General features: G+C 41.5%; 1 protein-coding gene across 5 annotated transcripts in view; it reads right to left on the reverse strand.

Annotated features, from left to right (window-relative positions):
- Positions 1 to 23,923, reverse strand: part of LOC116268503 (transient receptor potential cation channel subfamily M member 7-like) — a 111,018-nt gene that overhangs the window by 70,487 nt on the left and 16,608 nt on the right. For 4 of the 5 annotated variants that reach the window (XR_004185161.1, XM_031668694.1, XM_031668692.1 and 1 more), the window contains exons 2-5: positions 22,532 to 22,611; positions 16,580 to 16,618; positions 6,651 to 6,849; positions 337 to 550 (exon numbers count right to left, since the gene is read on the reverse strand). Coding sequence is in view for 4 of the 5 variants with exons in the window: in XM_031668694.1 (XP_031524554.1) it covers positions 337 to 550; positions 6,651 to 6,849; positions 16,580 to 16,618; positions 22,532 to 22,611 (532 nt within the window). In the remaining variant the exon portion in view is untranslated. The remainder of the gene's footprint in view (positions 1 to 336; positions 551 to 6,650; positions 6,850 to 16,579; positions 16,619 to 22,531; positions 22,612 to 23,923) is intronic. The other variant, XM_031668695.1, reaches the window with a different exon arrangement.

Raw genomic sequence — 23,923 nt, forward strand, 5'->3', positions numbered from 1 at the left:
GAACTCCTAGACTCAAGTAATTCTCCCACCTCAGCCCCTCAAAGTGCTGGGATTATAGGCATGAACCACCATGCCTGGCCCATTATTACTTCTTATGGGCTGAATTGTGTCCCCTAACTCCCAATACCACAAAATATGACTGTGGTTGGAGACAGGGCCTTTATATATGTGATAATACCTCAAAATATTACTGTACTGGGAGGAAGAGGTTGCCGTGAGCCGAGACTGTGCCACTGCACTCCAGCCTGGCAACAAAGTGAGAGTCTGTCTCAAAAAATAAATAAATAAAAAAAAAATAAAACACACTAAATAAAATTGGTATAATCATCACATTACCTGTGTTTACTCCTCCAGTTAAAATCCAGGCTCCGGTTGTAACTGCAGCTTTAATAAGACCTTTTCCAAGCAACTGCTTGATTCGTGGGTGAAGCTCAAATTTCTGCATGCCCCCATGTACAGAGATAACAAGTTTGGGTAATTCCATTTGCCATTCTTTAAGCAGAAGTTGCAGAATGACTTCAGGTTTGGTGTCATATGACAGCCTAACATACTAGAAAAAGATTTTAAAAGGCCAAAATAATTGAACATGTTCACAGGTTTCATAATGTGACATTATACGACATTGGAAAATTTTATATGAACCAGATTATGTAAAAAGAGATTTCACAGGCCATTTTCAATATATTTATACTCCAAGGAATAAGCAATAGCAAATGATTTTAAAGTTGAAAAAAATAATTCTGTGAGATCTTAAGAAACAGTAAAACTAACTTTTAAACATTTAGACACAAATGTTACTCTTTCCGTTTAAACTCAATTACCACTGACCCAATTTACCAAGGTACCTGCAGTATTTATTGCCTTCTTTAACTATGACTACACAGTGAGTGAGAAGCATTAAGACTGGCTTCAGAGGATCAGAAAAGGAAAAAAAGGGAATTATGGGAGAAAAAAATGGAGGCTTCTAAGGCTCTTGCTACGAAGAGAGGCAAATACTGATTATCTGTTTGAAAGTTTGGCAACGATCTAGTCCAAATAACGAATTGCGACTATGGAGTAAAATTTAAAAAGACACATTTAATATAGATAATTATTTTCTTCGCTGTAATTAACTGGATTTGATCAGAGTGAGAAATAATCAGAAAATCATAATCAACATTTCATGGTGTTCGGATGGATTCTCCAGTTTAATTTTTGAAAACATCTTTCTATAGAAAAATAGAAAAAAAAGGCTGGGCTTGATGGCTCACGCCTGTAATCCCAGCACTTTGGGAGGCCGAGGCAGGCGGATCATGAGGTCAGGAGATCGAGACCATCCTGGCTAGCACAGTGAAACCCCGTTTCTATTAAAAAATAGAAAAAATTAGCCAGGTGTGGTGGTGGGCGCCTGTGGTCCCAGCTACTTGGTAGGCTGAGACAGGAGAATGGCGTGAACCCGGGAGGCGGAACTTGCAGTGAGCCGAGATCGCGCCACTACACTTCAGCCTGGGCAACAGAGCGAGACTCCGTCTCAAAAACAAAAAATAAAAAAAGAAAAAGAAAAATAGAAAAAAAAAGCTATCGCATGTGAAATAACTGCTTCTGGTTTGAAAGATTTTAAAAATTAACTTCCTGTTTAAGTGATATCACAAGACATACTTGCTATACTCACATTAATTCATTCTCTTGGCCTCAAGCACATATATGAAGTAACTCATAAGAAACTTCAAATATTCAGACATTGAGACATTTAAAAATCATCTATAAGAAACCTTATTTGCAAAATGATGTATTTCCCATTCCTTTACAAAGACCAAACACCACTGAAAATCTCAGTACTGAAAAACAAATGAAGCCAAGAGGCCAGGCACAGTGGCTCACACCTGTAATCCCAGCACTTTGGGAGGCTGAGGCAGGTGGATCACCTGAGGTCAAGAGTTCGAGACCGGCCTGACCAACATGGTGAAACTCCATCTCTACTAAATACAAAAAATTAGCTAGGTGTGAGCGCTTGTAATCCCAGCTACTTGGGAGGCTGAGGCAAGAGAATCCCTTGAACCCGGGAGACAGAGCTTACAGGGAGCCGAGATTGCGCCATTGCACTCCAGCCTGGGCAACAAGAGTGAAACTACGTCTCAAAACAAAAAAAAAGCAAAAGAAATGAAGCTAAAAAAATCCCAGAATTCCATAAAACTGAGTAGAAGACTCCGGAGTCCCTTAAGAATACTTTGGTTTTGTTTTGTTTTTTTTGAGACACGGTCAGGCTCTGCTGCCCAGGCTGGAGTGCAGTGGCGCCACCTCAGCTCACTGCAGCCTCTGCCTCCCAGGCTCAAGCCTTCCTCCCACCTCAGCCTCCCAAGCAGCTGGGACTACAGACACACGGACCCTGGATGGTTAATTTTTTTTTTTTTTGTAATTTTTAAAAAGAGAAGGTTTCACCACCATGTTGCCCAGGCTGGTCTTGAACTCCTGGGCTCAAGTGATCTGCCCACCTCAGCCTGTCAAAGTACTGGGACTACAGACACATGGCACCCAGCATGGCTAATTTTTTTTGTATTTTTTGTAGACACAGGGTTTCACCATGTTGCCCAGGTTGGTCTTGAATTCCTGGGCTCAAGTGATCTGCCCGTCTCAGCCTCCCAAAGTGCTGGGATTACAGGCATAAGCTACCAAACCAGACAAAGAATGCTTTGTCAATAGGATTTGTTTTTGTTTTTGTTTTGTTTTGTTTTGTTTTGTTTGACAGAGTCTCGCTCTGTCGCCCAGGCTGGAATGCCTTCTGGGTTCAAGAGATTCTCCTGCCTCAGCCTCCCAAGCAGAGTAGCTGGGATTACAGGTACGCACCACTAGCCCCGGCTAATTTTTGTATTTTTAGTAGAGACAGGGTTTTGCCATGTTGGTCAGGCTGGTCTTGAACTCCTGACCTCAGGTGATCCATCCGCCTTGGCTTCCCAAAGTGCTGGAATTACAGGCATGAGCCACTGTGCCCAGCCAGATTTGTTCTATAGTAAGTCTTTCTGTATCAGTTTTGTTTAACTCATTATTATATTTGGGCACATAAAGTAGTATTAGAGAAGTAGTCTAAAGTTAATGTTTTTAATACTATATTAGAAATAAATGAGAAATTCCACTTCCTACAATGATAGGCTAGGTTGGTTTGGACCTACTCTGCTCCCAGGAACTAGAAGAACTAGAAAAAAGAACAACACCTGCATGAAGACATGAGCAGGTGGCCGAGCATGGTGGCTCACACCTGTAATCTTAACACTTTGGGAGGAGGAGGCGGAGGCAGGTGGATCACTTGAGGTCAAGAGTTCCAGACCAGCCTGGTCAACATGGTGAAACCCTGTCTGTAATCCCAGCTACTCGGGAGGCTGAAGCAGGAGAATCTCTTGCTCTTGAACCCAGGAGGCAGAGGTTGCAGTGAGCTGAGATCGCGCCACTGCACTCCAGCTTGGGCAAAAAAAAGACACTAGCAGGGTACAAACGCAGTGAGAATTTGTAGGATCGGGATCCAGGAGAAAAGAAAAACTTAGAGAGATGATAAGCTCACCGTTTGGCACAGTTTTTTCTCATCAGAACACGGAGGCAGGCAGAACAATGTAGAGGTTAAAATGGTTTTTGTTGTTATTTGTTTTACAGGCAATGTCTGGCTCTGTTGCCCAGGCTAGAGTTTGGTGACATGGTCCAGGGCTCACTGCAGCCTCGACTTCTTAGGCTCAAGTGATCCTCCTGCTTCAGCCTCCCAAATAGCTGGGACTACAGGCGTGTACCACCATGCCTAGCTAATATTTTTGAATTTTAGTACAGACAAGGTCTCACTATGTTGCCCAAGCTGGTCTCAAAGTCCTGGAACTCAAGTAATCCTCCTGTCTAGGCGTCCAAAAGTGCTGGGAGTACAGGCATGAGCCACCACGCCAAGGTTAAAATATTCAAATCTAAATAAATAATAACTATATTTTAGGGGTTTAAAATAAACAAAATTAAAATTTATGCTGACAAGAGCACATAAGTCTTAAGAGAAATAAATGCAGTTTCAAATATTCCAAAGGTTCTTGCATTGTTGAAAAAGTGATAAAGAACTAATTTATAGTACAGTCATGTGCCACACATTTTGATTAATGATGAACTGCATGCATACATGCAGTGGTTCCATAATATTATACCATACTTCTGTACCTGTTTCTTGTTTAGATATATTTAAACACATATTTCCCACTGTGCTACACCTGCCTACCATATTTAGTACAACAACATACCATAGAGGTTTACAGCCTAAAAGCAATAGGCTATACCATATAGCCTAGGCATATAGTAGGCTATACCATCTAGGTCTGAATACACTCCATGGTCTCCATGGTGCTAGCATAACGAAATTGCTTAACACATCTCTGAGAACATAACCCCATTCTTAAGTGATGCATGACTGCACATAACAAGTTAAAAAAATGCATTTTGGCCGGGCGCGGTGGCTCAAGCCTGTAATCCCAGCACTTTGGGAGGCCGAGACGGGCGGATCACCAGGTCAGGAGATCGAGACCATCCTGGCGAACACGGTGAAACCCCGTCTCTACTAAAAAATACAAAAAAACTAGCCGGGCGAAGTGGCGGGCGCCTGTGGTCCCAGCTACTCGGGAGGCTGAGGCAGGAGAATGGCGTGAACCCGGGAGGCGGAGCTTGCAGTGAGCTGAGATCCGGCCACCGCACTCCAGCCTGGGCGACAGAGCCAGACTCAGTCTCAAAAAAAAAAAAAAAAAAAAAAATGCATTTTATCGGCCAGGCGCGGTGGCTCACACCTGTAATCCCAGCACTTTGGGAGGCCGAGGTGGGCGGATCACGAGGTCAGGAGATCGAGACCATTCTGGCTAACACGGTGAAACCTTGTCTCTACTAAAAATACACAAAAGTAGCTGGGCGTGGTGGCGGGTGCCTGTAGTCCTAGCTCCTCAGGAGGCTGGGTCAGGAGAATGGCATGAACCCGGGAGGCGGAACTTGCAGTGAGCCAAGATCGCGCCACTGCACTCCAGCGTGGGCGACAGAGCGAGACTGTCTCCCAAAAAAAAAAAAAAAAGCATTTTATCACATTTATTACAGTATTATTTTTCTTTTTCCTTTTTTTGAGACAGAGTCTCGCTCTGTCGCCCAGGTTGGAGTGCAGTTGCGTGATCTCAGCTCACTGCAACCTTCACTTCCAAAGTTTAGGTGATTATCCTGCTTCAGCCTCCCAAGTAGCTGGGACTACAGGCTCGTGCCACCATGCCCATCTAGTTTTTGTATTTTTAGTAGAGATGGGGTTTCACTATGTTCGCCAGGCTGATCTCGAACTCCTGATCTCAGGTGATCCATCCACCTTGGCCTCCCAAGTGCTGGGATTTCAGGCATCAGCCACCACGCCCGACCTATAATATTCTTTTTCTAAAGAACAGAAAAAGAGGCCGGGCGTGGTGGCTCATGCTTGTAATTCCAGCACTTTAGGAGGCCAAGGCAGGCAGATCACGAGGTCAGGAGATGGAGACCATCCTGGCTAACACAATGAAACCTCATCTCTACTAAAAACACAAAAAATTAGCTGGATGTGGTGGCATACACCTGTAGTCCCAGCTACTCTGGAGGCTGAGGCAGGTGAATCGCTTGAACTCAGGAGGCGGAGGTTGCAGTGAGCCGAGATCACACCACTGCACTCCAGCCTAGGCAAAAGAGTGAGACACCATCTCAAAAAAAAAAAAAAAAAAAAAAAAGAATAGAAAAAGAACGTATAGTAGGCCTTTTGTATCCATGGGATTCACGTTTACGGTTTCAGTCAATGGTGAATCATATATATTCAAGAAAAAAAACTGAGCCTATACTAAACATGTATAGACTTTATTTACTTGTCATTATTCCTTAAACAATGCAATTAAACAACTATTTACGTTATTGTTATCGGGCATTTTATTAATTTTTTTATTTTAAGTAGAGACAAGAGTCTCACTATTTTGCCCAGGCTGGTCTCCAACTCCCAGCCTCACGCCATCCTCCCACCCTCTCAAGTGTTGGGATTATAGGCGTGAGCCACTGTGCCTGGCCTATATTAGGTATTACAAGGAATCTAGAGATGATTTAAACTATATAAGAGGGTGTGCATAGATTACATCCACATACTATGATATCTGTAGACTTTGGTATCTGAGGGAAGTCCTGGAACCAAGGCCCCTGAAGGATGACTGTATAAATAATATGTTAATAAAGGAGTAAGAAAATAATAAAAAATACTTAATCCAAAATAATATAAGAAAAAAAACAGAACAAAGAAAAAAGTGAGACAAATAGATAATAACATAATGGTAAATTTAAATTTAAATACACAGCAGATAACTTTTTTAAAAACAATTAAAAGAAACCTCTTAAACATAAAAGGTTAAAACCAAAAAGGAAAAAAGATGGCTTAACTATACTGATTCCAGAAAAAGCAAACCATGTCAAGAAAAATGACAAGAAACAAAATACATTTTATAATGATGAAAGGTTCAATCCACCAGAAAGATACAATTCTGTATTTGTATGTACCTTTGTACTTTAAAATATGCAAACAAATTACTGAGACCAACTTTTTGTCAATGTTGCTACACAAATTGTGATATTTATTATTTAAATAACAACATAAATGAAGAAAAATTCAATATGTGACATACCTTAGCTCTGTAGGAATGAGAACCCCCTTGAAAATTTATGACTCCATAAGCATCCGTTGGGCTCTGTTCTGTATGCTTTTCCACAGACCATTCTTCTATTGCCTGATTAAAATGGTCACCCAATTTCACATCTGAGTATTTCATGGCAAGACTTGCAGTAAAACAAGCATGTTGCTTGACCAAGCGACCACAAAAACACCTAAAAGAAAAAGGTGAGATGATTAAAATACCTTTCAAAAAATTAGAGTTAATGAAAAAATGAAATTAAAAATGAATGAACCGACAAATAGTATAAAAATAAGCTTTTTGATTTTAGGATATCTATATATTAATACCTTCATTATAGCACTGAAATAGCAAAATTAGTCTAAGATGAATTCATCATCTAAATTTAACGTGAGGCATCTACAAAACATGGTATAGGCATGTAACAGAATAGCATTTACACCGGGTGTGGCTCATGTGGGTAATTCCAGCACTGTGGGAGGCCAATGATGGAGGACCTTGAGGTCAAAAGTTCAAGACCATCCTAAGAAACACGACAAGACCCTGACTTGACAAAAAAGTTTTAAAAATCAGCCAAGTGTGGTGGCATACACCTGCAGTCCCAGCTACACAGGAGACTAAGGTGAGAGGCTTGCCTGAGCCCAGCAAGGATGCAGTCAGCCTTGGTCACACCACTGTACTCCATCCTGGATGACAGAGCAAGCAAGACCCCAACTCAAAAAAAAAAAAGAAAAGAAAAAGAAATATCATCCAATAATAAAGATAAATGAATGAATCACTAATGATACTAGAGAATGGATAAATCTCAAAATCATTATACTGAGTGAAAGAACCTAGACACGAAAGATTATATATTTACATGATTCCACGTATACAAAATTCAAAAAAATGTGAACTCATCTATACAGTGACAAAAGGGTGATCAATGGTGTCTGAAGCTAGGGTACAAATACGGATGGCATTCTACCCAGAAGTACATACTGAACTGTAACACCGAAAGTAGGAATCTAATGGAGCTGGGCAGTCTCACTGATTCGATACAATCTTAAAATCAGATCAGAGTTTGAAGAAGCCAAGGCAGCTTAGAGTTTGTGAGGTAGAAGACAAAAAGAGGAGGGTTGCAAATATCTGCAGAAGGGCCTCCTTAAGCATGTGGAAGAATAACTACTTGGCCAGGTGCGGTAGCTCACGCCTGTAATCCCAGCCCTTTGAGAGGCCGAGGTGGGCAGATTACCTGAGGTCGGGAGTTTGAGACCAGCCTGACCAACAGGGTGAAACCCCGTCTCTACTAAAAATACAAAAAATTAGTTGGGCATGGTGGTGCACACCTGTAATCCCAGCTGCTAGGGAGGCTGAGGCAGGAGAATCACTTGAACCTGGGAGGCAGAGACTGCAGTGAGCAGAGATCGGGCCACTGCACTCCAGCCTGGGCGAAGAGTGAGACTCGGTCTCCCAAAATAAATAAATAAATAAATAACTACTTAAGGCAAAGTTAAGAGCTACTAGACAGCAACAGCCGAAACAATTTCTGAAGCTCATAAAGGGCAGGGAACAGTTTATGTTCCCACCAGCCAGAGTAGAGATCTCGTAACACAGAAGGCTTATGATAGAGTCCTCAAAAACAGTATCATTAAATCAGACGCACTAAATTAGACCTAGACAGGCCAGGCACAGTGGCTCATGCCTGTAATCCCAGCACTCTGGGAGGCCGAGGCGGGTGGATCACGAGGTCAGGAGATTACGATCATCCTGGCTAACACAGTGAAACCCTGTCTCTACTAAAAATTTTTTTAAAATTTTAAAAAAGACCATGCTTGTTGGGCACGGTGGCTCATGCCTATAATCCCAGCACTTTGGGAGGCTGAGGTGGGAGGATTGCTTAAGCCCAGGAATTTGATATTAGTCTGGCAACATAGTAAGACTCTGTTTCTAAGAGAAAAAATTAAAGAAAAAAAGACTACGTAGAAAAAAAATATGAGCATGATGAAGGCTAACATAATGAAACCCCATCTCTACTAAAAATATAAAACATTAGCCAGACATGGTGGCACGTGCCTGTAATCCCAGCTACTTGGGAGGCTGAGGCAGGAGAATTACTTGAACGCGGGAGGCAGAGGTTGCAGTGAGCCAAGATCGTGCCACTGCACATCCAGCCTGGAGACAGAGTAAGACTCATTCTTGAAAAATAAATAAATAAATAAATAATACTACTAATAATTTTCCAAATAAAGTTTTTGAAAATTTCATTTAAAAAATAACCTACACTTCTACCGTAAAAACTAAAAATATCCTAGCTAACCCAGTGAAACCCCATCTCTACTGAAAATATAAAAAATTAGCCGGGCGCAGTGGCGCCTGTAGTCCCAGCTACTCGGGAGGCTGAGGCAGGAGAACGGCGTGAACCCGGGAGGCAGAGCTTGCAGTGAGCCAAGATTGCGCCACTGCACTCCAGCCTGGGATACAGAGCGAGACTCTGTCTCAAGAAAAAAAAAAAAAACTAAAAATAAGAGCAAATTAACCTCAAAGTAAGCAGAAGAAAAGATATGATAAAGAAAACAGAATGGGCCAGGCGCGGTGGCTCATGCCTGTAATCCCAGCACTTCACAGGGCCGAGGCAGGTGGACTGCGTGAGGTCAGGAGTTCGAGACCAGCCTGGCCAACATGGTGAAACCCCCATCTCTACCAAAAATACAAAAATTCACCAGGTATGCTGGTGGGCGCCTGTAATTCCAGCTTCTGAGGAGGCTGAGGCATGAAAATTGCTTGAACCCAGGAGGCAGAGAGAGATTGCAGTGAGCCAAGATCATGCCACTGCACTGCAGCCTGGCTGACGGAGTGAGACTCCACCTCAAAAAAAAAAAAAAAACCACAATGAAACAGAAAAGAGAAAAACACTGGGGGAAAGCAAGAAAACAAAAAGCTTGTCATTGAAAAGATAAATAAAACTGATAAACTGAAGTCAGAATAACGAGAAAAATTGAACAGGAAAATAAATTAACACTCCAGCCTGGACAATACAGCAAGACTCTGTCTCAAAAAAAAAAAAAATCATTAATACACCTTCCCACAAAGAAAATTTGAGGCCAGATGCCTTCACTGGTGAATTTCATCAAATATTTAGGAGGAAATATAAATTCTACACACATTCTTCCAAAAAAATCATAAGTGGGTACATTTTCCAATTCATTTCATGAGGTGAGAGTCATTCTGCTTTGGAGAAAAACAAAAACAAAAACAGCCTGTAATTCCAGCTACTTAGGAGGCTGAGGTAGGAAGACTGCTTGAGGCCAGGAGTTCTAGATCAGCTTGGGTAACAAAAGGAACTCCATCTCAAGAAAAGAAAAAAGAAAAAAAGGCAAAGTATTAGCATTACAAGAAAAGACTAGGCCAGGCACAGTGGCTCGTGCCTGTAATCCTCGCACTTTGAGAAGCCAAGGTGGGAGGATCACTTGAGCTGAGGAGTCAAGACCAGCCTGACAACATGGCAAAACTCCTCCTCTACAAAAAAATACAGAAATTAGCCAGGCATGGTGGCATGCACCTGTGGTCACAGCTACTTGGGAAGATGAAGGGGAAGGATCACCTGAGCCCAGGAGGTGAAGTCTGCAGTGACTGTGCCACTGCACTCCAGTCTGGACCACAGAATGAGACCCTGTTTCCCCACTCCCCCCAAAAAGAAAAAAGAAACGGACGTGGTGGCTCACACCTGCAATTCAGTTCTTAAGGAGGCATAAGTGGGAGCATAGCTTTAACCAAGGAGTTCAAAACCTGCCTTGGCAATATGGCGAGACCTCGTTCTCCACAAAAAGGAAAACAAGCACTGGACAAAACTGAATGTCTATTCATTATAAGCATTGTCAGAAAACTAGGAAAGCAGGAAACTTCCTCAACAGAGATAACATAACACTTATTAAATCTTATAAAGAGTACCACTACATGCTAAGTCTTGTGATTCATTCTAGCTAAATCATGGAATGTGGTCTCGGAGATTCCTGACACAAACATGAACAAAATATATGAGACAACTGTTTCAGGCATTAAACAAGAAGAAACATGGAGCAGTGATTCTTGAAATGAAGGAAATACATAAGGTAAACCCCCATGATTGCACAAGCTTGGGGGAAATTTCTCAATCACAGAGATGACACCTAGGCAGAAAATGGTAGTCATCGAGCCAAGCAAGGAAGTAGAGAACAGAATTCTAGGCTGTTGAAACAGCTGGAATTTGTAGCAGACTACCAGAGAAAATGGATCCATAAAGACAAGAAGGAAAAAAATCTCACATGGGGATTCACCATGGGTCTTTGGCCATGGTCTAAGGTGGATCTATGAGAGATTCTGTGATGCCTAGCGGCAATCACTTGCTGTGTGTGGGTCTGATAACTGGGTCCTAAAGATCTGGAAGACACAGCAGTTTTAGTTCAGCGTGAAAAGACGTAACTGAACCCCTTGAACACTCAGTTCAGACCACAAAAAAACCTATAACTTAAGAGGAAGGTCCACATCCTAGGACTATGTTCAAAATAGAAGTAGAACTGTCCTAACAAAGAAAAAAATCAAACCTGAATGGACAAAAGAATCTACCAATAATTAATTTAATCACCTGTCAGAAAGAAACCGAACACTTCTTACAGGAAAATTATTTACTCCAGAACAACAATATATAATAAAAAATTACTGGCCGGGTACGGTGGCTCACACCATCCCAGAACTCTGGGAGGCCAAGGCAGGTGGATCACCTGAGGTCAGGAGTTCCAGACCAGTCTGGCCAACATAGTGAAACCCCATCTCTACTAAAAATATAAAAAATTAGCCGGGCGTGGTGGCACATGTCTGTAATCCCAGCTACTCAGGAGGCTGAGGCAGGAGAATCGCTTGAATCCGCAAGGCAGAGGGTGCAGTGAGCCAAGATCACAGCACTGCACTCCAGCCTGGGCAACAGAGCAAGACACCATCTCGAAAAACAAACAAAAAAAAGATGTATTTAAAAGATGAAGAAAAAAAAGCAGTCATCAGAAACAGACCCTAAATGATGCAAATGTTGGATTCAGTAGACAAAGACTCTAATGCAGGTATTATAAATACGCTGAAGGACATACAGCAATAGACAGTCACAATGAGAGTGCACAGGGTACATCTCAGCAGTGAAATGGAAACTATAACCAAGAATCAAATAGCAATCCCAGCACTGAAAAATGTAAGGTGTGAAACGAAAATTCACTGGATGGGGCCGGGCGCGGTGGCTCACGCCTGTAATCCCAGCACTTTGGGAGGCTGAGGTGGGCGGATCACAAGGTCAGGAGATCGAGACCATCCTGGCTAACACAGTGAAAAATTAGCCGGGCATGGCGGTGAGCGCCTGTAGTCCCAGTTACTCAAGAGGCTGTGGCAGGAGAATGGCGTGAACCCAAGAGGCAGAGCTTGCAGTGAGCCAAGATCGCGCCACTGTACTGTAGCCTGGGCGACAGTGCGAGACTCCATCTCAAAAAAAAAAAAGAAAAAAGAAAATTCACTGGATGGGCCAGGCGTGGTGGCTCACGCCTGTAATCCCAGCACTTTGGGAGGCTGAGGCAGGTGTGTCACGAGGTCAGGAGATCGAGACCATCCTGGCTAACACAGTGAAAAATTAGCTGGGCATGGTGGCGGGCGCCTGTAGTCCCAGGTACTCAGGAGGCTGTGGCAGGAGAATGGCGTGAACCCAGGAGGCAGAGCTTGCAAGATCGCACCACTGTACTCTAGCCTGGGCGACAGAGCGAGACTCCGTCTCCAAAAATAAAAATAAAAATAAAAATAAAAGGAAAAAAAAATTCACTGGATGGACCAGGCGTGGTGGCTCATGCCTGTTATCCCAGCACTTCGGGAGGCTGAGGCGGCACGAGGTCAGGAGATCAAGACCATCCTGGCTAACATGGTGAAACCCCATCTCTACTAAAAAAAAAAAAAAAAAAAAAAGACCACACAAAATCAGCCAGGTGTGGTGGTGGGCGCCTGTAGTCCCAGCTACTCGGGAGGCTGAGGCAGGAGAATGGCATGAACCCTGGAAGCGGAGTATGCAGTGAGCTGAGATTGTGCCACTGCACTCCAGCCTGGGCGACAGAGTGAGACTCCGTATCAAAAAAAAAAAAAAAAAGGAAATTCACTGTATGGACAAAACAGCATAATGGAGACTGCAGAAATAAGAGTGAGTGAACCTGAATACATCAATAGAAATTATTCAATACATCAGATAAAGAAAAAAAAAAAAAGTTAATTAAAAAAAAAAATCTTCCTGGCCGTATGCAGTGGCTCATGCCTGTAATCCCAGCACTTTGGGTGGCCGAGGCGGGCGAATCACAAGGTCAGGAGTTCTAGACCAGCCTGACCATCAGGGTAAAATCCCATCTCTACTAATAACACAAAATAAGCCGGTGTGGCGGCATTCACCTGTAATCCCAGCTACTTGGGTGGCTGAGGCAGGAGAATTGCTTGAACCTGGGAGGCAGAGGTTGCAGTAAGCCAAGATTGTGCCACTGCACTCGGGCCTGGACAATAGAGCAAGACTCTCTCAAAGGGAAAAAACAAAAAACAAAAACCTTCTCAATTAGGTAAAAAAATTTGAACGTGCAAATATTTACGCAAGCAGAATAAGTACAAAGAGAATCACTCTTAGGCATATTATAGATATGCTGCTGAAAACCAAAGGCATAGAAAAAAAATCTTTAAAGTAGCTAGAGAAAAAAAAGACCCATTCCACACAGGGAGACAACTACTGTATGACAGCTGCCTTCTCATTAGAAACAAAAACTACAAGATAAAACAACGACATCTTTAAAGTGCTGCAATGGGCCGGGCGCAACAGCTCACACTTGGAATCCCAGCCCTTTGGGAGGCCAAGGCGGGCAGATCACAAGGTCAGGAGACCAGCCTGGCCAACATGGTAAAACCCCATCTCTACTAAAAATACAAAAAGTAGCCAGGTGTGGTGGTGTGTGCCTGTAATCCCAGCTTCTTGGGAGGCTGAGGCAGGAGAATCACTTGAACCCGAGAAGCAGAGGTTGCTGGGAGCTGAGATCACGCCACTGTACTCCATCTAGCCTGGGCGACGGGGCAAGACTCCATCTCAAAAAAAAACCAAAACCTGCTGCAATAAAATAACAACCCAGAATTCTATGTCCAGTGCAAACATTCTTCAAACATGAAAATAAAAGAAACATATTTTCAGATAGACCAAACTGAGAAAATTCATGTTCAGTGAAGCTGCACTATATGAAATGCTAAATAAAGGAAACTCTTTGGCCTCGTCAAACAAGAGACACCAGGTGAACCTCACCATCTATAAGAAGAAACGATAGGACTGGATATGGTTAAGTATAGGGGCAAATATGAAAGACTGTCAGGTCTTTTTGTTGATTTTTTTTTTTTTTTGAGATACAGTCTTGCTCTGTTGCCCAGGCAGGAGTGCAGTGGTGATCAGGGCTTATTGCAGCCTCAATTTCCCGGGCCCAAACAATCCTCCGGGCTCAAATGATCTTCCCACTTTAGCCTCTTAAGTAGCTGGGACTACAGGTACATGATACCATGCCAAGATTTTTGTGTGTGGTTTTCTTCTTTTTTTTTTTTTTTTTTTCCTGTAGATACAGGGTCTCACTCTGCTACCGGGGCTGGTCTCAAACTCCTAGGCTCAAACAAAACAATTCTCCTGCCTCAACCTCCCCAAGTGCTGGGATTACAGGCATGAACCATCACATCCAGCCTGTCAGGTTTTTTGTTTTCGTTTTTACAAACTTCTTTGAAAGACTCTTTAACATATCTAAAATAAACTCATTCTATGTACTTTTATTCCTAGCCTACCACCCAGAGACCTTCTCTTCTTCCTCTCATACTTCCTCAACAGACCCTACAGCATATTACAATTTACTCAGTTGCCTAAGAAGGAAATGTAGTTACCATGCTCAAGTCTTCCCTTGTCTTCACATTCACCAAATCCTATTGCATTTATCTCATTAATCCCTTCAAGTATGCCTACTTCTCTTCATTGTCAAAAACATCTTACTTCAGGTTCTCATCTTTTTGCCAGAATCACTCCAAAACCTTAGTAACTGGTCTATTTTCTTCCAATCCAATCTAAAAAAGGAAACTACTCTTACAAAAAATAAAATTGGCCGGGCGATGTTGTGGGAAGTCAGGGACCCCGAACGGAGGGACCGGCTGAAGCCACAGCAGAAGAACATAAATTGTGAAGATTTCATGGACATTTATTAGTTCCCCAAATTAATACTTTTATAATTTCTTATGCCTGCCTGTCTTTACTGCAATCTCTGAACATAAACTGTGAAGATTTCATGGACACTTATCACTTCCCCAATCAATACCTTTGTGATTTCCTATGCCTGCTTTTAATCTCTTAATCCCGTCATCTTCGTAAACTGAGGATGAATGTCACCTCAGGACCCTGTGATGATTGCATTAACTGCACAGATTGTTTGTAGAGCGCATGTGTTAACAATATGAAATCTGGGCACCTTAAAAAAAGGAACACGATAACAGCAATGTTCAGGGAACAAGGGAAATAGCCTTGGACTCTGTTAGTGAGCCAGGCAGAACAGAGCCATATTTCTCTTGTTTCAAAAGCAAATAGGAGAAATATCGCTGAATTCTTTTTCTCAGCAAGGAACATCCCTGAGAAAGAGAATGCGCCCTGAGGGTAGGTCTATAGACGGCCCCCTTAAGGCGGCCGCTTTTACGGTCGAAGCCGAAGGGATGAAATAAGCCCCGGTCTCCTGTAGCGCTCCCAGGCTTATTACAACGAGGAAATTCCTGTCTAATAAATTTTGGTCAGACAGGTTGTCTGCTCTCAAACCCTGTTCCCTGATAAGAAGTTATCAATGACAACACATGCCCAAAACTTCATTAGCAATTTTAATTTTGCCCCATCCTGTGGTCCTGTGATCTCACCCTGCCTCCATTTGCTTTGTGATATTCTATTACCTTGTGAAGCATGTGATCTCTGTGACCCACACCCTATTCATACACTCCCTCCTCTTTTGAAAATCACTAATAAAAACTTGCTGGTTCTACGGCTCGGGGAGCATCATGGAACCTGCCAGCGTATGATGTTTCCCCCGGACACCCAGCTTTAAAATTTCTCTCTTGTACTTTCCCTTTATTTCTCAAACCAGCCAAGATGCTTAGGGTTTTTCCTCGATAGGGCATGGTGGCTCACACCTGTAATCCTAGCACTTTGGGAGGCTGAGTTGGGTGGATCACCTGAGGTCAAGAATTCAAGACCAGCCTGGCCAACATGGTGAAATCCCATCCCTACTAAAAATACAAAAATTAGCGGGGCCTGGTGGCACGTGCCTGTAATCCCAGCTACTCGGGAGGGTGAGGCAGGAGAATTGCTTGAACCCATGAGGCAGAGGCTGCAGTGAGCCGAGATTGTTCCACTGCACTCCAGCCCGGGTAACAGAGCAAGACTCTGTCTCAAAATAATAATAATCATCATCATCTAGCATGTTAGTAATTGCCTGTACAATATCCTTTGAACATGAAATCAAAAGTATGTGCAATGAAAAGCCTTGTAGAGTAACTGAAACTCTCATTTTTCTAGGCCCAAATCTCTCAAATCTCCATCTTACATTCTGCAGTTTCCTGACAGAACCATGATGTCTTTCACTATCAGGCCTTCCCACACACTGCTCTCGCTGCCTAAAATTCCTGTCCTTCAACTTCTGCCCAATGGACACAACTTTCCAACTCTTCTTAGGCAGCTTCACCGGAGTTTCAAACAGCTTTGACTGACCCTTCACCTTCCAAGTCTAGGTAAAGTACCCATCAAATATAATAGCATGTGAGTTTCATGCCACTGTGTTCTAACTCATATTTCTAACAGATTAGTTTTATTTATTTTTGAAATTTGTGCAGTATAGTTATGTTAAACTTACCTGACGAGTTGCTGACAAATTTGACATCCTGGAAGGCATCTATTGAACATAAAAAGGTAAATAAATTATTTCAGGGGAAAAACTTTCTGATTTTAAACTAAAGTATATAAAATACATAAAGTACAAAACAAAGAAAAATTATATACCTAGCTTAATTTTTCAGTAGATACCATAGATCATGTATACCTTGATTTACAATTCAAGTAACTTTTTTAACTGACAGTTTCAATATTTTTAATATAATTAGTTGTGATATAAAATCCAGAAACTATAAAAGACCGACTGATTTAACTACATAAAAATACAGCACTTATATGTGGCAAAAATCTGTCAGTAAAAAAGTCTAAAGACAAACAGAAAAAAAAAATGGCAAAGGGTTAGTTCCCTAATATATAAAGAGCTTCCTCAAATCAATTTTTCTCTCTTTTTTGAGACAGAGTTTCACTCTTGTCACCCAGGCTGGGGTGCAATGGCGTGATCTAGGCTCACTGCAACCTCTGCCTCCCGGGTTCAAGGAATTCTCCTGCCTCAGCCTCCTATGTAGCTGGGATTACAGGTGTGCACCACCACATCTGGCTAATTTTGTTTTATTTTTATTTTTATTTTTTTTGAGACAGAGTTTCTTTCTGTCACCCAGGCCGCTGGAGTGCAGTGGAACAATCTCGGCTCACTGCAATCTCCACCTTTCAGGTTCAAGTGATTCCTCTGCCTCAGCCTCCTGAGCAGCTGGGATTACAGGCACGTGCCACCATGCCTGGCTGATTTTTGTATTTTTAGTGGAGACAGGGTTTCATCATGTTGGCCAGGCTGGTCTTGAACTCCTGACCTCAGGTGATCTGCCTGCCTCGGTCTCCCAAAGTGCTGGGATTAGAGGCGTGAGCCACTGCGTCCAGCAAATCAATTTTTTAAGATCCAATATTATAAAGGAAAACTAAATGAACAGATAGTTCATAGTGAAAACACACATATAAAAAGATTATTTGATTACAAAAGATTTTTAAAGCATATTTTAAGATCCTATCTTGGCCGGGTATGGTGGTCCACACCTGTAATTGCAACACTCTGGGAGGCACAGGTGAATTGCTCGAGTCCAGGAGCTTAAGACCAGCCTGGGCAACAAGGCGAAACTCCGTCTCTACAAAAAAATATAGTGGTACAGGCCTATAGTCCTAGCTACTAGGGAGGCTGAGGTGGGAGGATTCCTTGAGCACAGGAGGTCGAAGCTAAAGTGAGCCATGATCATGCCCCACTGCACTCCAGCCTGGGAGAAAGAGCAAGAAACTGTCTCAAAAAAAAAAAAAAAAGACACTATTTTGGTGAGAATACAGAGAGAGTCTGGTATCTGTGGGTGAGAGTACATATTTATATAATCCTTATGGAAGGTCATTTGGCAATATCCATCAAAATAAAAAACACTGACTCTCACACACTAATTCCAGTTCTACAAGCATAGGCTAAAACACATCTGTAGTATACATATAAAATGAAAATTGTACAAGGTATAATTGTACTGCAGCACTTTTTTTCCCTAACAGCCAAAAGAAAAAGTGAAAATACCTAAAATGTTCAATAAGGGATTACTAAAACAAATTGTAATTCAGACATAATTAAATAGGTTGCAACAATTAAGAACAAATTAGTGGCCGGGCGCGGTGGCTCACGCCTGTTAATCCCAGCACTTCGGGAGGTCAAGGCAGGCAGATCACGAGGTCAGGAGATCGAGACCATCCTGGCTAACGCGGTGAAACCCCGTCTCTACTAAAAATACAAAAAATTAGCTGGGCATGGTGGCGGGTGCCTGTAATCCCAGCTACTCAGGAGGCTGAGGCAAGAGAACGGCCTGAATCCAGGAGGTGGAGCTTGCAGTGAGACTGCACCACTGCACTCCAGCCTGATTGACAGAGCGAGACTCCATCTCAAAAAAAAAAAAAAAAGAACAAACTAGTGATCGCCAAGATAAGTTACAGACACAGTGGGCTACACTATATATCTTAAAGGTGGAAGCAGGATAATCATCTGCTTGGACATGCAAAGACTATATCTAACTTTCTGGAAGACATTCCAAGGAATGGATAACATCAGATTTTTTATTAGCAAGGTAAACTTGTAGCTAAAGCACAGTAGTGGAAAGGAGACTTTCACTTATAGTATTTGGTACCTTTTAAATTATGAACCAAGAGTGAATTATTAAGTCATATAAAATTAAGAGTTCAACTAGTGTAGAAAGAAGTGACCATCTACCTGTTTGTAAATTACGTCTCATATGAATGGTTAAAGGTGGGGACACTTAGTAACAGCTTTGGATTTCTTTAATACCTTGAGTGCTTTTATTACTTCTATTGCAAAGTGGAATTAATAAAACTATAGAAAATAAACTCCTTAATGATAAAATTTTTTTTTTTTTTTGAGACAGAGTCTTACTCTGTCACTGAGGCTGGAGTGCAGTGGCACCTTGTCGGCTCACTGCAACCTCCATCTCCTGGGTTCAAACAACTCTCCTGCCTTAGCCTCCTGAGGAGCTGGGATTACAGGTGCCCACCACCACGCCCAGCTAGTTTTTATATTTTCAGTAGAGACAGGGTTTCACCATGTTGGCCAGGCTGGTCTCAAACTTCTGACCTCAGGTGATCCACTCATCTCAGCCTCCCAAAGTGCTGGGATTACAGGCATGAGCCACCGCACCTGACTAACAAAATCTATTTTTTTAATAAAGCAAAACAACAATTTCTCTGGAAGAAAAACAGTATTTTATTTTAGAACTGGAACACTGAATTATGGAGGCTTAAATACTAATCCCATCTTTATGAACAGCCATGTGACTTGGGAAATGTCATTTATCCTCTTGTTGAGAAATGCGGTATGATGTTGTAATAAAACATATCTTTAATAAGTAGTAAGAAATCAGAATAAATCATAGAATCTAATGATTGGAAGAGATGTTAAGATTATCTGTTTTAATGATCCAAAAAGAACTAATCAAAAAAATTTACAGAATTTATTTAAAAATTGAGAGATATTTAAAAAACTTAAAATATTTTCTCAATAGTAAATAAATGCAAATTTAAAATATATACTATTATAATTACTGTCAATTAAAAATAAATAAATGTATGCCAGGCGTGGTGGCTCACTTTGGGAGGCTGAGGCAGGCAGATTATCTGAGGTCAGCAGTTCGAGACCAGCCTGACCAACACGGTGAAACCCCATCTATACTAAAAATAAAAAAATCACCTGGTCGTGGTGGCACATGCCTATAGTCCCAGCTACTCAGGTGGCTGAGGCAGGAGAATCACTTGAACCTGGAAGGCAGACTTTGCTCGCCTCAGTCTCCCAAAGTGCTGGAATTATAGGCATGAGCCACCACGCTCAGCTTAAATATATATATATCTATACCTATGTATACCTTTTTCTACTTACCACGTTTTCTTGACAGTGATGGAAAATGTTACTCTAGTCATTACTTAGTAAAGCAGACAATCTCATTCACTACTGGGTGATCATTTATATTGCTTTAATACTTTTGAAAAGATTTTGGCATTACACAACCTAAGGGGGGAAAATCTTAAATACAAAAAGGTTTTATCCACAAAGATCTTCATTGTGGCCTAATTTAAATTTAAAATGGCTAAAAATTGAAAAAAACTAAATTGACCAATAGAAGAATAGGCATATAAATGGTGGTATAAACAGAATATTAACTACCATTCTTTTTTTTTGAGATGGAGTTTCACTCTTGTTACCCAGACTGGAGTGCAGCAACGTGGATATCAGCTCACTACAACCTCTGCCTTCCAGTGTCAAGTGATTCTCCTGCCTTAGCCTCCCAAGTAGCTGGGATGACAGGTGCCCGCAACCACGTCTGGCTAATTTTGTATTTTTAGCAGAGAAGGTGTTTCACCACGTTGGCTAGGCTGGTCTCGAACTCCTGACCTCGTGATCCGCCCACCTCGGCCTCCCAAAGTGCTGGGATTACAGGCGTGAGCCACTGCACCAGGACTATTACTACCATTCTTATAAAATATCCATAGTATGAAAAGCAGGTACAACATTTTGCATATAGACTGAATGTAGCAATACTTTAAAACAAAAACAATACACTGAGAAAAAGCCAAAAATAAAACCACCAAATGTTATTAATAATGACAATCTTAATGTATTAAAACTCTAACTATTGATCCAACTTTCTGTTTCTCAAAAGTTTTTAAAATGTATCATGCACATTACACTTTCAATGGAAATGTGTGTGTTGGGAAAGATTCATTCAAAGTTAGAATTTTTTTAAATGTTAAAGAGAAATTTTAAAAATTAAATTATGTAAATTTAAATTTATATAATTTAACGAAAGGTTTTGGAAATGCTATTCGACAAATATTTACTACGTACCCACTATAAACAAGAACAGTGACATATTCTATAACATAAAGGGACATCAGTTAATAAAAATTGTCTATTTAAGCTATGTTTTTCTAAGAGTTATATATCTAATAGAAATGAAAGTTGCAGAGAAGGCAAATGGGTAGAGAACACAGTGTGATAGGAGATGGAAAAGGAAAGAAGATTCAAAAATCTTGCAAATACTTTTGTCAATTAATTTTCATTTTTTCTAAGTGCCCATGAAGAGAAGTGCTCCATAGGTTAGGAAATAACTACATCTTGTATTTCCTTGTTTAAGTTTTTTTCTATCTTTAGGCCTCAGGAAAAAAAAAAAAAAATTTGCTGAGTGCGGTGGCTCACACCTGTAATCCCAGAACTCTGAGAGGCCAAGAGAGGTGGATGACCTCAGGTCGGGAGTTCAAGATCAGACTGGCCAACATAGTAAAACCCTGTATACTAAAAATACAAAAACTAGGGCCGGGCGTGGTGGCTCACGCCTGTAATCCCAGCACTTTGGGAGACCGAGGCGGGCGGATCATGAGGTCAGGAGATTGAGACCATCCTGGCTAACACGGTGAAACCTAGTCTTTACTAAAAATACAAAAAATTAGCCAGGTGTGGTGGTATACGCCTGTAGTCCCAGCTACTCGGAAGGCTGAGGCAAGAGAATCGCTTGAACCTGGAAAGCAGAGGTTGCAGTGAGCCGAGATTGCGCCATTGCACTCCAGCGTGGGCAACAGAGCAAGACTACGTCTCAAGACAAACAAACAAACAAAAAACTAGCCAGGTGTGGTGGTGCATGCCTATAATCCCAGCTACTCAGGAGACTGAGGCAGGAGAATCACTTGAACCCAGAAGGCGGAGGTTACAGCGAGCTGATATCACACCACTGCACTCCAGCCTGGGCGACAGAGCAAGACTCTGTTTCAAAAAAAAAAAAAAAAGTTAAAAGAATATTTTTGGCAACTATGCTTAAGTAAATATTTCATGAGCTCAACTTTTTCTTTAGTTACTAAGTTAATATCCTTTATTTTTTTTCTATTATCAAAGTCATTTCAGAGACCAAAGACACAGACACCTATAGTCTCTGACAATGGATTTTCCAGTAAATAATGATTTGTATCCATATATTGGCAAATAAAAAGAATGACTATTAGGTTCATATTGCTTTCTTCAACATGAACCATAGTGTTGGATACTCAGTAGATGCTCAATAAATACACAAATTTAAGTTTGAAGTATCAGTGAATCTGTTAAAAAAATAAAAAAGAGAGAAAGAGTCTTAACTGCCTTACCTTTGTAAAACACTACACTATGATCTGAGGGAGTTTACAGATGGAGGAACACTTCAAGGAAGAGATTGTATGCTGTAAATGGCATTAAGAACTCCAAAATACTGATTTTCAATGCTGTTTCTTCCTCCCAATCCTTCCCAAATTAAATGATTAGCAGTAACTATAAAAAGTAACAGTAACTACAAATAATGTATTTAGTAGTTTTTGTTTCCAAAAAAGAAATAGCAATATAATTTACACTAAAATTTCTAGAAGATCCCAGAAGCAACAAAGGTGTGCTTACCTGTGAGGGTCCTTGGAACTTGGTATAATATATACACATTCCCTCTTGGTCAAAGTGCTTTCTATCCAGGATTTCTGGGACTAAAACAAAATGTTTTAAAGAATTGTTTAAGTTAACCCACTAAATAAGAAGGAAACAATTTCATGATAAAAACATAAACTTTTTTTTTCTTTTTTTTTTTTTGAGACAGAGTTTTGCTCTTGTTGCCCAAACTGGAGTGCAATGGTGTGATCTTGGCTCATCATAACCTCCACCTCCCAGGTTCAAGTGATTCTCCCGCCTCAGCCTCCTGAGTAGTTGGGATTACAGGCATGCGCCACCACGACCAGATAATTTTGTATTTGTTTAATAGAGACAGGGTTTCTCCATGTTGGTCAGGCTGGTCTCAAACTCCCGACCTCAGGTGATTTGCCCGCCTCGGCCTCCAAAAGTGTTGGGATTACAGGCGTGAGCCACCGTGCCCAGCCCATAAACACTCCTATACTACGTAATTTTTTATTTACTATTCATTACATACTATAGTCTGAAGATGGCACCCCAAAACGTCAGAATAATTCCACTTAAATCCCAAGTGACTTAGATTATTAAATCAACAGTACTGTGAAGACACTATTGCTTCAAATAGTCAAAGAGGAGGGAAGCCAAGTTTGAGATTGCCACTATGAACCAAAAACCTTAAGAGGGGCTGGTATTATTCTAGGATATGAGCCATTTAAAAGACAACTAGCTGGGCACAGTAGCTCACACTTGTAATCCCAACATTTTGGGAGTCAAGGTGAGAGGATCGTTTTAGACACCGAAGTCAAGGGTAGCCTGGAAAACATGGTGAAACCCCATCTCTACCAAAAGCTAAAAAGTTAGCCAGGTGTGGTGATGTGCTCCTGTAGTCCCAGCTACTTGGAAGTCTGAAGCCAGGCGTGGTGGTGCACGCCTGTAATCCCAACTACACAGGAAGCTGAGGCAGGAGAATCACTTGAACTCCGGAGGTGGAGGCTGCAGTGAGCCGAGGTCATGCCAGTGCACTCCAGCCTGGGCAACAGAGTGAGACTCTGTCTCACAAAGAAAAGTAAAAAAAAAAAAAAAAAATCCACGCTGGGCGCAGCTTTAAAAGTCTTATCTGAGATTCCTTATGGGACAGAGTTCCACCAAAGCCAATTTCAAAAGCCTATGTGAAAAATAATTATTCTTGCTGCACTTTATACAGATAATCTGGCCAAGTATAACAAAGCAAATCGGTCATACTATAATTTGTCTTTAGTAAAAATGGGACATTGGAGAGAGAAAAAAATTGTTTTTTGAGAACTATGGTACACCCGTCAGTAGATTCTGGTCTCATCAGTTGTTTTTGAGTTTTTTTCCTGCAATTTAGGCTGACTTTGCTTTCTCCTGTGA

The sequence above is a fragment of the Papio anubis genome, chromosome 7, assembly GCF_008728515.1.
Source record: "Papio anubis isolate 15944 chromosome 7, Panubis1.0, whole genome shotgun sequence".
Classification (NCBI taxonomy): Eukaryota; Metazoa; Chordata; class Mammalia; order Primates; family Cercopithecidae; genus Papio; species Papio anubis.